The following is a 14,656-nucleotide window of genomic DNA, read 5'->3' as shown; positions in this document are numbered from 1 at the left end:
CCCATCCGCTCCATTTTCTGGTCAATTGTGGCACGACACGTGATTTCTTTCGCACACTCTGTGGAAAACCAGCCTCTTTCACCATCCCGCAGGCGTTCCCCTTCGTACCAACCTGCCAGAGCAAGCGGACACAGAGCAACAGATCCTGTCAGTCCTGTGTCAGACACCGTGTCAGAGCCGTGGACGCAGCCGGCACAGTTACACACAGGTTACACACATACTGCTGGAGTGAGTTAAGTGCCACAAGAACAGAGGCGGGCACTCTGGGCGCCTAGAGGCAGACTAGGAACGGAATAGTATGTAAAAATAAATGTTACATGAAACAAGAGTAACACATTTTTATATTATGACTCAAGTATAGTTCAAAGTCATATAAATAATACAATATTGCAACCTAAAGAAAGCAGCGCAAGTGACAGGATCTGTGACTTCCTGTGTAGTACTGAGTAACGTCATGAAGGTAGGATTTCGTACTTCCAGTGCTGTCAGCTCCAGGCGTCGCTGAGCCAGCGCCTCAGGAGAGCGGCAGAATCACCTGCACATCCAGGCATGAATCAGTTTTGATCTGCGGGTACCTGATGTTACGGAACACTGAGGCAAAAACGCTGTGCGAGGCCCCTGCAGTTAAGCCCAGTTTGTGACATCAATGACAACGCGTCTGCCTCTCTTGGACAAAACTGGGGCACGCTCACTGAAGTCTCTGCCCTCTGTGCCTTTAGGCAGAATTCAGTTTCTTATTTGTGGACGTTCCACATGTCAAAGCCAGGTGCTTTCTGCAGCAATCTCTCTCTGTCCATTACCATGGTGATGAGGTACTTGAACACCCGCTGCCTGCACTGAGGCCGTCCCTTAGTGACCTGAGCCCAAACGCTCCCGGTGCTCTCAGAAGCCAAACCTTTACTCATTGCATGGCCAACGCTACAGGAAATAAATGTTTGTAGCTGGGTTCCCCCACAGTGGTGAGAGACAGTTACTGACAACAACATTCTCACTCACCATCACTGACTTTCTGATACACCAGAACAACATCAGCAACCTGAAGAGACAGTTCGTCTGCCTGCTTGGCTGTGTAGGTTCTGACGATCTCCACCTGCCTCAGAGCTGGGGAAGAGAGAAGCCAGGCGGGGTTAAACAGCACACAGAACAGAGCCTCCTCTGGGAACACAGCTCACGCGACTACTGCTCCTGTCCCCACTGAGGGGCAGCGCCTCTCCATTCTGCCCAGCTCCCACACGCCTTGTTCCTTGTGACTTACTGGTCCTGTCCGTTTTCTGCCCGTCCCGGTCCCGGTCCTGCCCAAGCGCTGTAATCCAGCGAGCTCTGTCACTCCTGCAAACAGCAAAGGCAAAGTGCCGTTTCTCACCTTGCACTTGGTAATGCTCAAGACCACTCCCCTCTTCCAGGCTGTGCTGATGTTTTCCTCTTTCTTATTGGGTACAGAAACCAAACCCAAACTGCCTTTCTCCTTCTCAAGATCTGGCCAGAACAGATGAAGTGTTTTAAGGAGCCAGTGAACATGGCCCTACCGGCATGAGGGCTCACAGCCCTGTACTTAAGTTATGTTAGAGTAACGCAGGTGAGCTTCTCCACCAGTGTCTGTGACTAATACTCAATAGTCGTCTTGTTTAAAAACTAAACCATCTAATGCACGAAGCATCTGGGAAATGCCACACAGCCATTTTAATAGACAATACCAGCAGCTTTCCTGTGAGAAGGATAATCTGCATGTGCAGTAAGAATGAAAAAAAAAACAGAAAAGAAACCAAAGTTTCTCTGTGCTCTCAGAAGGACACCTTTATGTTCCGGTTGTGTCGGTTTGGGACCACTGAGAGCCAGCACAAGACAACGAGGACACAACAAAGGCCTAAACCAGTCATTTGACTCTCACCCTGTTTAGCCCTGGAAAAACAAAGTCCATCTCGGAGCACAGTGTCAGCGTTCTGGGGTCCGAGTGCTCCACAACAGGTCACAAAGCCCAGATTACTGACAGGGATTTTGGAAGGGAGCGAAACAAGCTGAAGTGATGTCAGACAGTAAAGGAAGAGAAAGGAATCCTAAACCACCCAAGGGCTGAGCTGTAACAACTCGACTGTTTTAACACTGAATTTTGACATATCGAAATTTCAACTTGATTCCCAAAATGAGTATTTCTGTGAATCAGATTTGAAATTTTACACATGCAAAACTCGATTCAATAAGCACCTAAAGCATCCAGCTTGGCTTCCTCCTGCAGGTCCCCTCCCTGTCCTTTTCCAAGTTCAGAGGCAGTGAAGTTTTTCCTGTACCTTTCGTACACACGGTAATACTCAGTATAAATGGGAAATACTCAAATAAAGGAATTCCTTTCAGAGTCGCTTCCTCTAGGTGCGATCTGCTGGACCACTACTTACACTACCCACGGCGCAGGGCAAAGCAGTGACAAACCTGCGGCACAAAGTGTCTTTTCATAACAAGCCCAGACAACTAAAAATGTTCTGCATTTTTCCCCAATAAAGCTGCATTTCCAGACACTTCTGAATCATCTGCCTCCTTCAGAACGAGAGCTCCAACAGAAATCTTTAGTGTCTGTAGTTTCTTTCAGGGTTATTCTCAACTTAGAGAGCAAACCAAGAACTCGAGTTTTTCCAGGCTGGAGAAGTCTGGAGCACTCTGGCTCATGTCTTCTGTCCCACCCCCAGCTTCTGCAGAACAGATAAAAGCTTTCACTTCTCTGAGGGGCTGTGTGGACCTTAATGGCACCAGAGGAACGATGGCCTCGGATATCTGCACCCGAGAACAAGACGCTTGTTGTTGCTGGTTTCTAAAGCGGCACACTCTTCAAACCAGCGCCAGGAGAACAAGGACCACCTCTATCCCCACACAGCTCCACCACAGTGCCAAATGCCTCCTCCCACTTACTGCAGTGCTGCTTCCACTTCTGCACCACCCGACCCCTGCAGTCACCAACACACCAAGAGCCCTCCGCGGTCATCCCCCCCACTGTAGGACACCCCTGGGCCTGTCTCCTCCAGCTCATACTGTGCTACATGTACAGACAACATGGTGTAAACACCACGATGCTACAAGAACTGACAACCAGAATCAGACACTCTCCAGCTACTGGGAACAAACCAGCACAGAAAAGCACCGGAGACAGGGCAAGCCACAATGGATCTCTGCTGTCACATCACTGGAGGCCTGTCCCCCAAGACAAGGCCCAAGGGAGCCTCCCTTCCCTACAGCAGTGGAAGCCCCCTCTTCCTCGCGGCAGCCTGCACTATGCTCCAGTTCACACACGCAGTTTCGCAGCACACTGTGCCGAGGGACCAGATGGGAGCGTTGTTACGGAGAGCCTGAAGCACTGACTCTCCCCGCCGCACCTGCTTGTCACAGACGTGTCATCAGAATGGGGAGAAGCTGCAGGTCTGCAGCTCTGAGCTCTGTTCCCCCTGTTGGGGATGGCCTGAGCTCTCTGAGGCCAGCTGGGTGCCTCACACCACCCAGACCGGGCTGGGGTGCGAGTGGGCACATACGGTAACTCTTTACTTACTGTGTCTCTGCCCCCAGGAGCAGCTCCACCCTCTCCCCGGCATGATTGCTGAGGACAACCAGTGTGAAGAGGTGAGCTGCAGAGCTCTGCCGCGAGGATAGCACAGCCGAGGTGTTCTTCACAGGAGAGGACGTGGGCTCCTCGCTGTCCCAGGGCTGCACCACCAGCTGGTTCCTTAAAGAATAGTCTGTGACATTGTAGCTCTCCTCACTGCAGGGCAAAGAGGGGGAGAAAAAACCCGCAAGTTTAACGTTTAGTTTTCCATTCAGTCTGCCTGGAAGCAAACTCAGTCAGAGAATCCACTTTTAACTACATCACATGGCACAATTCTTCTAACAGCTCAGATCATCTTTCCTGCTTGGTTTTGAAACTACCCGTTTTCCAAGACAAGCAGCAGCTCAGTTTTGAAACCCTGTGGAATTCCGTTCAGTGGCGCAGTAAAACCACTGTTGTGTTCTTGACAGGGTGTAAGCTGAGCAGAACCCTGCTGTACTGGAGGACAGGCACAGCAGTTACAGAGAACTGTGCTTTTGTCCTCCGGCAGCATCAAATAAACAACAGACCTTAATTTTAGAATGTTACAGGGAAAACCCTAAAGTTTCCCTTTTCCTGTGCCTGTACAATGATTAAACAGTTAAAAGAACCTGCATCACTCGAGAAACAGCAATTGATCACGAGAGCAGCAGCTGAAAGGGCTCAGGCTTGTGACTGGTTTCCTAGAACCGTCTCACATACCAGTGCAAGTTCACCAGGACACACTATGGACCCACAACACTCATAAACTACCTCCCTCCTAAGTTCATGTAAGCTTGAAAACATTTTCAGGTGCTTTGTCCTACACTGGAGTAAAAAGAAGAGCTAGAGAAAACCTGCTCACGCAGAGCCCGTACACTGCCCTGTTTGTCAGGTTCCGCAGGACATCAGCTACTTCCAGTTAAAGGTGCACCCTGAAGTACCAGCCCTCAGCCCCCAGTGCCTCAAAGCTGTGCTGGAGCCTCAGATTACTGAGGTGCGTTAAAATAATTTAGACTGGAAAAATACTTGGGAAGATTAATTTTGCTGCCAGCAAAAGCCAAGCACCGAGCTGATCCGCATCAAACCCTGACCCTGGAGCTGACGTTCCCCTTCAAGGCAGAGTGTACACTCCCTTCACGCTGCTCAGATGCCGTAAAGGGCCAGCTGATGACTTCACCTCAGCTGCAATACACTGCACCCAGAAGAGCACCTCGGTAGTTCATACCATGGTCTTTGACACGCGTATTTTTAATCTTTCAGGAAAGAACGGCTAAACCACCGCCGAGCAGCGCTGGATCCAAAGCCTAAGGCAGTGCCTATCCCTGCGCCTCCTGCAGCGTTAGAGAATTCCCCTACAAGCGACAAGGGCTCGACAGATCACCGTGTATTTGTGGATTAATTGTTTCTGCTGGTGCTCTAGTGTAAAAACCAAAGTTGTTCTTTCAGCTCTGTGGGCTTTGGTTTTGCTTTTGTTCTGCAAGTTAAAGACCTGAACTGGGTTTTTTGCAGTACAACTTAGTACCTGTCTTGATAGTTTGAGAACGTAGAAAATGGCACTAACCCTTCTCTGGAATTTTTTCTTCTCTTTTGAGGAGGGGTTTGAGGTCTTTGCAAAGGACGCTTAGTAAGAGTTACTGGGTATATAGAACTGAAATCCCTTTAGCTCATAAAACATTGTTCTTTCCCAGGTCTCAAAGCAGTACCCACTGGTGTTTTTTGCTCCAAGGGCTGGAATCACAACTCCCCACTCAGGTACCATGGACAAAGGCACAAACATACCAAAAATTCCACGAGTGCTGCTGCAAGAACCCGAAATAGCTTGAAAAACTCTCCGCACAGTCACTGACCAGGGTTTGGGTCAGACTGCCGTGTCCGTGTTCCTTGGACCGAGAAAGATTTGAACAGTGAATCACACGGGAACGAGCCGCACACAGCAGCTCTTTCAGAGCGCTGTGAGAACGCAGCCAGGTTAATTATGCCACTGCACGTGACTCTGGGGGCCAGAGCAGGAAGAATAAAGATTACACATCCGTTAAGTCTAATTAAAGGAATTGAACATGAGTGCACCAAGAAGTTGGGAGAATCTTCAAATTCAGCTTTCCACATTCCGCGCACATAACCCAGGGCTGCCAAAAGGAATCTTAATTGCAATTAATTCTAGATGTCTTTATCTCTGGGAAGGGGCACTCACAGCCCTCCCCGAAACAGAACTGACTGGGGAGAGTGTCAGGGGTCTGCGAGAAGCTGTGGGAGAGGAGGCAGTAGAGACCATGGACTTCCCCTGAATCCAGCTCGGGATTCACATCAATCCATCGCTGTACCGGCAAGCTGCTGCTCATCGCTGAGGGCATTCCAGGTGCCAGCCACAGCAGCTGGGGGCTCATGCTGACACGGAAAAACCTCTTTAATATCTACCAGTGTGTCTCTCTCTCTTCCTTTTTTCTTAAAATACACACTCCAAAACTGGGAAAGATTGGTTGGTTGGTTTTGGGGGGTCTTGGGGTGGGGTTTTTTGGTGGTGTTTGTTTTGTTGTTGGTTGGGGTCTTCCGGGTTTTTTTTTTTTTTTTTTTTTTTTTTGGGGGGTGTTGGGGTGGGGTTTTTTGGGGGGGTTTTTTTTGTTGTGTGTTGGGGGCTTCCGGGGTTTTTTTTTTTTTTTGTTTTGTTTTTAAAGCAGTCAGGTCACTATCATAGCCCGGGAACCCCTGCCCAGCCAAGGGCAGAACTAGTGAAACCAGCTGGGGATGCTGCCAGCTCCGTGGGACTCCTGCAGCTGAAAAACATCGTCTGTACATTTCACAATGGCTAATAAAGGCAGTCCTTGCTAACTGAGTGGTTTCAGGACAGCAGTGAGGAGGATGGGGCTTTGTGCAGAGTTCATCAGCCGCTGAAACGCCAACTGCTCCAAGTAACAACACAAACGTTTAAACTCCATGAGCAGCAAGTACTTCTGTGGCTGCTGGGGTGCCCACGGTACCACTGCGGGTGCGAGGTCAGACGTTATCCAGACACTTAGCATGTGGGCACAGCACACGCCTCACGCTCCAAGGATCTGGGAAGATTGAAGAATTAGTCCTCAGTTCTGTCCCCTTGTCTGGGGAGAGTGACCGTGTGAACCTGATCGTGGACATCAAGTTTGTGTAGTTTTGGCTTCAGGGCCCATCTGGGACATTTCCACTCCAGCAGCTGGAAGCTGTTACACCGTTTGGATAAGGCTTGTTGTTAGGAACATCTCGTTTATCATCTGGACAAGCAGCCGTCACATACAAACCCACCAAACACATCACAGATTTTTGACTGTTTTCCCAACTCAAACGTTGACTTCGTTACCACCACAGTCACACGTTAGTCGCAGGCCCATGGGAACAGACACTCGTGCTTTGAAAAGGACTGAGCAGCTCCATGATGTGTGGCCAGTGAGGTCATGGGGCACTCACAGAACACTCCCACCTAAGTCTGACAAACACTAACCTCAGAAACACCTTCTCGCCACTGAGGTGGCTGGGGAGAAACCTCACCACTTCTCATCTTTATTTAAAAAAACCCTTAAATATTTTTTCCCCTCGGTTTGTTTAGCTTCTCTGACCAAATACTGGCGTTTTCTTCCCAGGTCATATCTCATTCCTCAAAATATCTGAATTACAGATTTGAAGTCCCACAGATGTGTGTCTTCTAAAATTGCTGGGATTTGGCTTAACCGGCCAGCCCAGGTGCAGAGTACTTCAGAACAGTTTGTAGCCTCAGGAGTAAGGTTTATCTATCAGATATCACCGAACAGCAACAGCAGGGGATGGAAATTCCACTCAGTCAGTTATTCTAACCCTCCCCTCCAATCTAGCAAGAAAAATGTCAAAGCTGTCTCCCGAAATTCATTCCTGACACCAGCCCAGCTGTGGGCCACATGGAAGGGAATGAGAATTACCTGCTCTTGATCCTTCCACACATCCCCCCTTTGCTGTGGCGTCAAGGAGCAACTGTGAAATCGGTCTGACAGTTTGGAATTCCGGTTGCGCTTGCCAATAACTCCTGTTCAGCCTGTGGTCACTGGCCATTTCTGGACGCAGCCTCGAGTAACTCGTTCACGCTCTGACACAGCGTATTAAAACTTACAAGTAGCTTTGCAAGTGTTTATTGCACTTACAACATGTTTGCTCCCTACCTCCCCCTGGTCTATGCTGCAGATGTACCAGGTCCGCTTGCTCCTCTGTGAAGCTCCTCCACCCCTCCCAACATCGCGTGGGCAGAGCGCAGGTAAAAGCCACGTGTGCCATTCCAAAGCCGAGTGCTGCAGTTCTCGGGTGAGGCGCACGCAACTGTCACCACATCTGAAAAGCCAACGCCAAGTCGGCTGCTCCCTGCGATTCAAGGCAGCGCGACGCTGGCGAAGCTCTTACCTCTTCTTCTTGGTGATGATGAGCACATCGTTGAAGAGGAAGAAGTACACCTGCTGCTTCGAAGTTCTTTTGGAAAACAGTCCAGAGTCTTCCACGTAGGCCATTAATTCACCTCTTTTCACTAACCATCGTGAGGAGGAAACCAGTGGAAATGGCTACAAAGCAAGACAGTAACATTTCAGTCCTTCCAAAGTAGTGATTTTTAAACAGCAGGTAACAGAGTGCGAGGTATTCAGGGAAAAAATGGTTGAGTGAACTCAAAGCTCACAGAGTACAAGCTCAGGACAGAGGTTTTCATGGTCCGATATCGTCATCATCTGCATCACACACAAGAAACAGCCTGCAAATACTCAAGACTCACCCAGGGCACGACACAAGCTCCTCTAAGGTAAAAGGAGCGGACGGGACTGGTCGTGAGATCTCCCAGGGAAATGAACAAGGAAAAGCCCGTCTGCTCTGGAAGTGCTGTGGGTCTGTCCCTTTTAACGCCCAGACACGGGGAGCTTGCTCATGACACCATAAACCCACCTGTGGTTTTGAAGTCAGGTCTGACAGTTTTTAGAGGACCTCTATAAACCTGTGTCTGCAGTTCGGTATCCACCCAGAACAGCTCCTGCTTCCCGAGCTGCTGCTCCAACTCATTCTCGGTCTCGCGTGACTAGACTAGGAGACAACTGCTGCGTGCCCCTGGTTTAAAGCACCGTCTCCATGCTTGTAGAAGACATTTCTTCATGCAGTTTGTCAGCTCGTGTCTCTACTCAGCACGGCCTGACTTTTTACATCTTCTAATTGCTTCTGCTGCCCTTTGCTCAGCTTGTCTCCACCTGCCTTGCGGTCCTGCCCCGCACCAGAACTGGGTGCTTTGGCTGTGATCTTGCCATCAGATGAACAAAACGTTACCTCCCTGATTTCATGTGCAGCCACCCCTTGGTTTTGAGATGTGATTTTACAGCAGCTCTGAAATAGCACGTGACAAAATGGTTTTTCCAAAGCTGCTTCTCTCGCCTGCCGCAGCCCCCCAGAACTCCGCTCCTGCCGCCCGGGGCAGCCAGGGTTTCTCAGAGCTGTCTGGTGTAGCAGCCTGACAGCAACACCCTTGCGCTTTCGGGACTTCACACACCAGACAGGCTTTGGCCTTGACAGTCCGTGAACACAGACATCACAAATAGGTTTGTTTCATGAACACGAAAGTGCATTTGTAGAAATAAAATGTAATTTTTTTGGTGCTAAAGATTAAAAATGTTAAAAATAAAATCTTCCGAATCTTAATTAAAAATTAAATTCTCCTGACTAGGCGCATAGAGAAGTGACGTGGTATTTGAGTAGCTTCTCTTGTGCTCCCATGAAATGCTCCACAGTTACATCTAACAGAACAATAAACACAAACCCCCAAACCCTGCGAGGCTGAGCAAGACCAGGAATCGTTCTCCCAGTTCATAACGGTGTTAGAACAGTTACAGCACCGTGGGAATTGTAATTGCACAGACAAAAATTACGTTTCTATTTGAGGACAAGCTTAAAGCTCTCTCCTCTGTATTCCCGGGGAGTTCGCCACGCTTCCCTAATTGACTGTATTCCAGAGGCAGCCTGATTTTACTTCAATATTCATTTTTCCTTAATTGCCAGAGCACTTCATGTGCACCATCCCCGCTCTGCTCGCAGCGGGCTGTGGGGACGCAGAGACATTGGAGCGGGGCCAAGGCAGCCGTCACGGGCCAGCTGGCAAGCTCTCAAACCACAGACAAGGTCTCCACCACTAAACAGTTACATTTAAAATGCACAGAGGGAGAAAACGTGCATTAAAAACAGAAACCCCGAATCCACGTGGTTGCTGTTGGTGCCACAGGAGCAGCAGAAGCTCCTGGTTCCAGCTTGCGGAGGAAACAGCGACGCAGGGCCTCTCACTTCGGCAGAGCAGGGCCCGCAGCCTGTGCCCCTTCCCAGGGGAAAGCCCAGGCTATAAACCCCTTCAGCACTTTGAGACCGCCGAGCACGTGTGTCGATCTGACAACCACGCGTGAAACCACAAAGCAGATCTGCCAGGGACTCGGCACTATCACAGCTCTGCCGCAGAGCAGCAGAGACTCGAGCCTCACCACGGTCACGGTGAGCAAACGCAGAGGTGGCACTAATGTTACGAAGGGGTTATTTATTGCTGTAAGGAAATGCTCCTGTTTTCAGGTTTTAGCCAAAGTTTGTCAATAAAAATACTTTAGTTGAAAACCATCTTTTTGGAGACGGCACCTCCTCAAAGGCTGACTGTGGTCCTTCAGGGAGCTGTGGTTTTAAACACACCAACTTCTACTGACCACAGGTACCACCATTAAAACATCATCTCACAAGAGAGCACCCGCTTGGTCACCCAGTGACACTGTTAACAGAACTGTGATTGTAACGACAGCGAACAGAAGTCATGTCAGCACTGCAGCCTGCACCGACCCCTCTGTTCCTGCTGGCAACAAACCATCGAAACAGACCGTGCGGCCAAGGCTGTTCACGTGCTACACACATGATTTATGGTCAGAAGTACCACCGCCATACCTTGATTTTAAATTCCAGCTGGGAGTTAATGGTGTACATCATTTCTGTCCTCTCCATCTTCCGCGCTCCTTCGTTGCACAACCGCACCAGCTAGGAAGAAGACATCAGACAGGTGTGATGCGCTTGGCACCCGCAATATCAACTTTTGTTCCTTTGTACAATGCGACTCAAGACAACCCCATTCCAGACCAACAGGGCAGCATGACGTGCTGCCACGCCCCAGCGCAGTCGTTACAGCACCATCCTGTTACACCAAGGAGAACAGGGTCCCAGACGGTCCCACCGCAGCGGACCTTGCGAATGCCATTTGAAACCGCGCTGCAGCTTCACTGAGCCTGTACACGGGGCGGGGGGACACATGAAAACAGGTGGCGAAGGTGGAAAGGCATGAAAACGCATTCCCCAGAGCCCATGACGTCACGCTGGATGTCCCAGCTGCCAACGGGCCTTTCCTGCCCCATCATCAAACCCTTTGCATAGGGTTCCTGCAGACCCAGCCGTGCTGGCCATGTGGGGCTGCCGAGTTTGGGACATTCTCCTGAATGTCATTAGCAGTAACTTAGGCACAAAAATGATCCCTTGTGCTCTTTCTCAAATGCAACAATTTGGAGTTTTTACGCTTCAGTGCTCCTCCTGTCTGCACTCTGTATGCACAGAAAACACCTTGAAGCAGAGAACGCCCAAGGCCCCCGGTAATGCCCAGCCCTCCGTGCAGAGGCAGGGTGTTTCACACAGAACGCCCAGTCCTTCACGTCTCGGAGCAGCCCGCAATGCGTTACTGCTGCACTCCTGGCACCTGAGAAGCAAAGACCAGCCCGTCCTAAGACCCTCCAGTTTTCTTTCCGTACCAGGGTTCTGCTTCGAAGAGCTGTTGATTTCCAGAATAGAAATATTAAACGGATGGATTGGAATTTCCCACCAATTTAGAACTACGCAGTGAAACAGCCGAACAGAAAGAGTGATAAACGTGGAAATGAATTCTCAAGTGACTAAAAAACCAGAACAGCCACTTCTCACCATGGATTTCTGCAACGCCAAAAGCATGCGGGGCAGTTTGGGAAGGGAAATAGACAAAGCAGAGAACATTCTGCATCCACATTACACTTCTGGGGACACACACACCTTGCTCACTTCCTTCAGAGCTCGCTTGCAGTTCTCGTATTTTGACGAATCCTTCGGAGTTTTCTGACAAATGGTCTGAAATGAAACGTCCGTTAATTCAGAGGACCGGGAAGCAGAGACTGTACTAAAACCAGCACTTCACACGGGCACGACAGACCAAAGGGGTGGACCAGGATCATGGGGGAGCAGGAGGTCCCTTCTCCGCAGCCCCGCCACGCCCAGCAGTGCCTGCTGTGAACACGTGTGGGAGCAAAGCGCTGCTCTGCACCACCTGGCCAGCCTCCAGCCACGGCGACGGGCGAAGAGGCAGGCCAGGATCCTCCAGGAAAGGGAGAGGCTCCGCCGCCTGCTCCCTGACTGTCTGCAAACTCCGGAGAAGTCCCACTGCAGCCGTGCAGACCAGGTCCCTCCTGAGCCAGAGTGCAGCCCTCCCTGGAAGTCGAAACACCCGTTTGTCTACAACCGCGCTCATGGTAAGAGACCTCTGTCTGACCTTGCTGAGGAAGGTTAAGTATTTCCAGAGGATTAACAGCAAAGGCTCTTAAGGCCACACTGTCACATGTACAACAGAAAAATACACGACAGTAATTTATTGAAGAGCCCATGGGAGGGGTGACAACTGCAGCACCCAGAGAAGTGACGAGAAGCAAACCTGACCTCTGACTTACACCTGGCAGCTGCATCTACAGACAGTTTATTCGCAGAGGGGACGATGGAGTCCTATCAGAAACCGGCATTCAGGCTCAATGACAGACCAGTTAAATCACTGTTTTGATTGAGAAACAAACCCATGGTATTTTACATTAAATTAATCTTTAGGTTTAACTATGTCCCCTCCCTATGGTTGGAGCTGTATTTAAGGCCATGAAGCCTTAAAAAAAACCAAGATGACTTTGAAGTCTCCATATAAGGATTACACAACATCTCCCAGAGAAACAAAGGGAACAGCAACAGTGGAAATCAAAAGCTTGGTTTGATCGTGCAGATTCTTTCAGCAGGTGAAGGAGCTCCTAGAGACCCGCCAAAGCGGGGTTACCCCACTGGATTGGATTGTCACTCCATTTCTGACCTAGAACGGCACCGCAGAGAAGAGAGTATTCAATGTCCGTGAATGAACTGAGCAGCCACCCAGATGGTCAAGTTCATCAGAACAATTTGCAAATATAGAGGAGAACAAAACTCTTAGTTCTGGTTCTGGATCCTGCCAATGCTGGAGTCTGAGCCTGGACTTTAACCTGCGCCACTGCTGGTGGTGCAGCTCAAATGTACTCCAGCACCTTCACCGAAATACTGGGACTCCCGCTGTGAGCTTTGTTTCACAAACGTTCACCTGCACCTCACCACACTTGCTAAGCCACCAGTAACCTACACAGGAAGAACACCTCGCCCTGTGACACACTGGTGGAAGCCGAGTGCATCAACACTGTGGCACTCAGGAACAGCTGCTGTGTCCCTGGGCACGGAGATCACTCTTCAGGCTGACAGTGTCACACTCATAACGGAGGGTCGGGAGGGCCTTGCTCCCAATGGCAACACTCGCCGCAAAAGGACCGTCACCTGAGCTCTACGCTAGGAAGGCTTGGTTTCTACACGTAGGGTTCAATTTCAATCCTAACACTACAGACAATTTCTGTGCAAGGTTCCACCTTGGTTTCAGAATCATTTTGATCCTTTACTGTACAATTTTTCTATGAAAATGTCTAAATATTTAACTTCATAATGGGGAGCTGGAGGTACCCGTCACTGTGAGCAAAACAAGTGCAGTCCTTCATCAGCAGACCAGGATCTGCAGCCTGGGGCCTGGCACAAGTCAGAAGATAGAAAGAGACTGGAAAGAGCCAGGAATTGGGGTTGAACAAATGAGAGCATTAAAAGAACATCAAGAAAAAAGAGAGCAATAAAAATAACTGTTCTCACATCCATCAGCAAGGGAAGACGCGTCACTCTCTGCATGGGAAGAATGAGGAAAGAGATCATGGGTAAATTCCGGCAGTCTTCATGGGACTCAATCCGTGACAACGCCTCCTTGAACACTGGATTTGTGGCTCTAGTGGGAAAAAGGGAGAGAGAATTAAACGGCTTGTTACACGAAAGGATTGTCAAAGTCGCTGGGTTCTAAATAAATCATGATTTTATTAGTAGGAAAGTGTGACTTGAGGTAGTCACGTCAACTGAGCCTCCAGCTTTATTTACTCAGGCAAGACCAATGCTGGCACATGGAGACCTCTGCCACACATGAGCCTGAGCGTGGACCGACTCCTCTGTAACACATGAGGACTCTGCATCTGACACTGGTGAAACTGCACTCAGTGGTGGGAGGGGAGCACGGCCCATGGCTTCACCCCGGGCTGGACCGAGCAGCCAGGCACGGCTCCGCTCTCCATCACTTCAGGGAACTGGTGTGTTACAGGCAGCCTCGCACGTATGTACAGCCAGGGGTTTTACACCCAGTACCAGAGGCTGCTGCTCCTCCTCCCACAACAGGGGGTTTGCAGTCGCGTCTTAGAACTGGCTCTTACAGTAACTTCTGCAGCGTCCGCTGTTGGTAGACCTCATTGGTGCAGTACTTCACATATGGATCAAACGTGGAAGAGGAATGCTTCTCGACTATGTCACTGATGTCATCAATGAAGATGTTGTTCTGATGCCTGGCCTCAAGTTCTTTGAAGAACCTGTGAAAAAAGAGAACTGAACAACTCATGTTCACAGAAACCAGCAGATTTTCTTTCCCAGCATTTAACACTTCACCAGACACCACCCGTGACTTTCTCAACCTAGTGACGACTGGAATCGTCAAGGAGTGGCAGTGTCACCTGGCAGAGCCCAGCTCCAGCACTGCTGGTAAAGGGACTTCCCACTCTCCAGCTGCCAAAACCAGCACAGCACTACTGAGCTGGTTAGACTGGAACTTCCAGAAACAGGGTTCAAAAAGAAAGAAAACCATCTCAAGCCCACAGTAACACATTTCCTCTTGTGATAAAGGAAGCACAACACCAGAAGAGTTCTATGAAATACAGTTACGCGTCACATCCTGAACAGAGAGCAAAGCCATACACA

At 49.7% G+C, this 14,656-nt stretch overlaps 1 protein-coding gene across 1 annotated transcript in view; it reads right to left on the bottom strand.

The window, feature by feature from the left end:
- ARHGEF26 (Rho guanine nucleotide exchange factor (GEF) 26) overlaps positions 1 to 14,656 on the bottom strand; it is a gene marked incomplete at its 5' end in the record, with an annotated part of 36,094 nt that overhangs the window by 284 nt on the left and 21,154 nt on the right. The window contains 9 exons of the mRNA XM_010141875.1: positions 74 to 112; positions 997 to 1,101; positions 1,256 to 1,329; positions 3,530 to 3,739; positions 7,937 to 8,091; positions 10,478 to 10,567; positions 11,600 to 11,674; positions 13,517 to 13,646; positions 14,119 to 14,271. Coding sequence (XP_010140177.1) covers positions 74 to 112; positions 997 to 1,101; positions 1,256 to 1,329; positions 3,530 to 3,739; positions 7,937 to 8,091; positions 10,478 to 10,567; positions 11,600 to 11,674; positions 13,517 to 13,646; positions 14,119 to 14,271 — 1,031 coding nt within the window. The remainder of the gene's footprint in view (positions 1 to 73; positions 113 to 996; positions 1,102 to 1,255; positions 1,330 to 3,529; positions 3,740 to 7,936; positions 8,092 to 10,477; positions 10,568 to 11,599; positions 11,675 to 13,516; positions 13,647 to 14,118; positions 14,272 to 14,656) is intronic.

This window comes from Buceros rhinoceros, unplaced genomic scaffold (assembly GCF_000710305.1).
Source record: "Buceros rhinoceros silvestris isolate BGI_N320 unplaced genomic scaffold, ASM71030v1 scaffold9388, whole genome shotgun sequence".
NCBI lineage: Eukaryota > Metazoa > Chordata > Aves > Bucerotiformes > Bucerotidae > Buceros > Buceros rhinoceros.
This window is presented reverse-complemented; position numbering and strand designations above follow the sequence as displayed.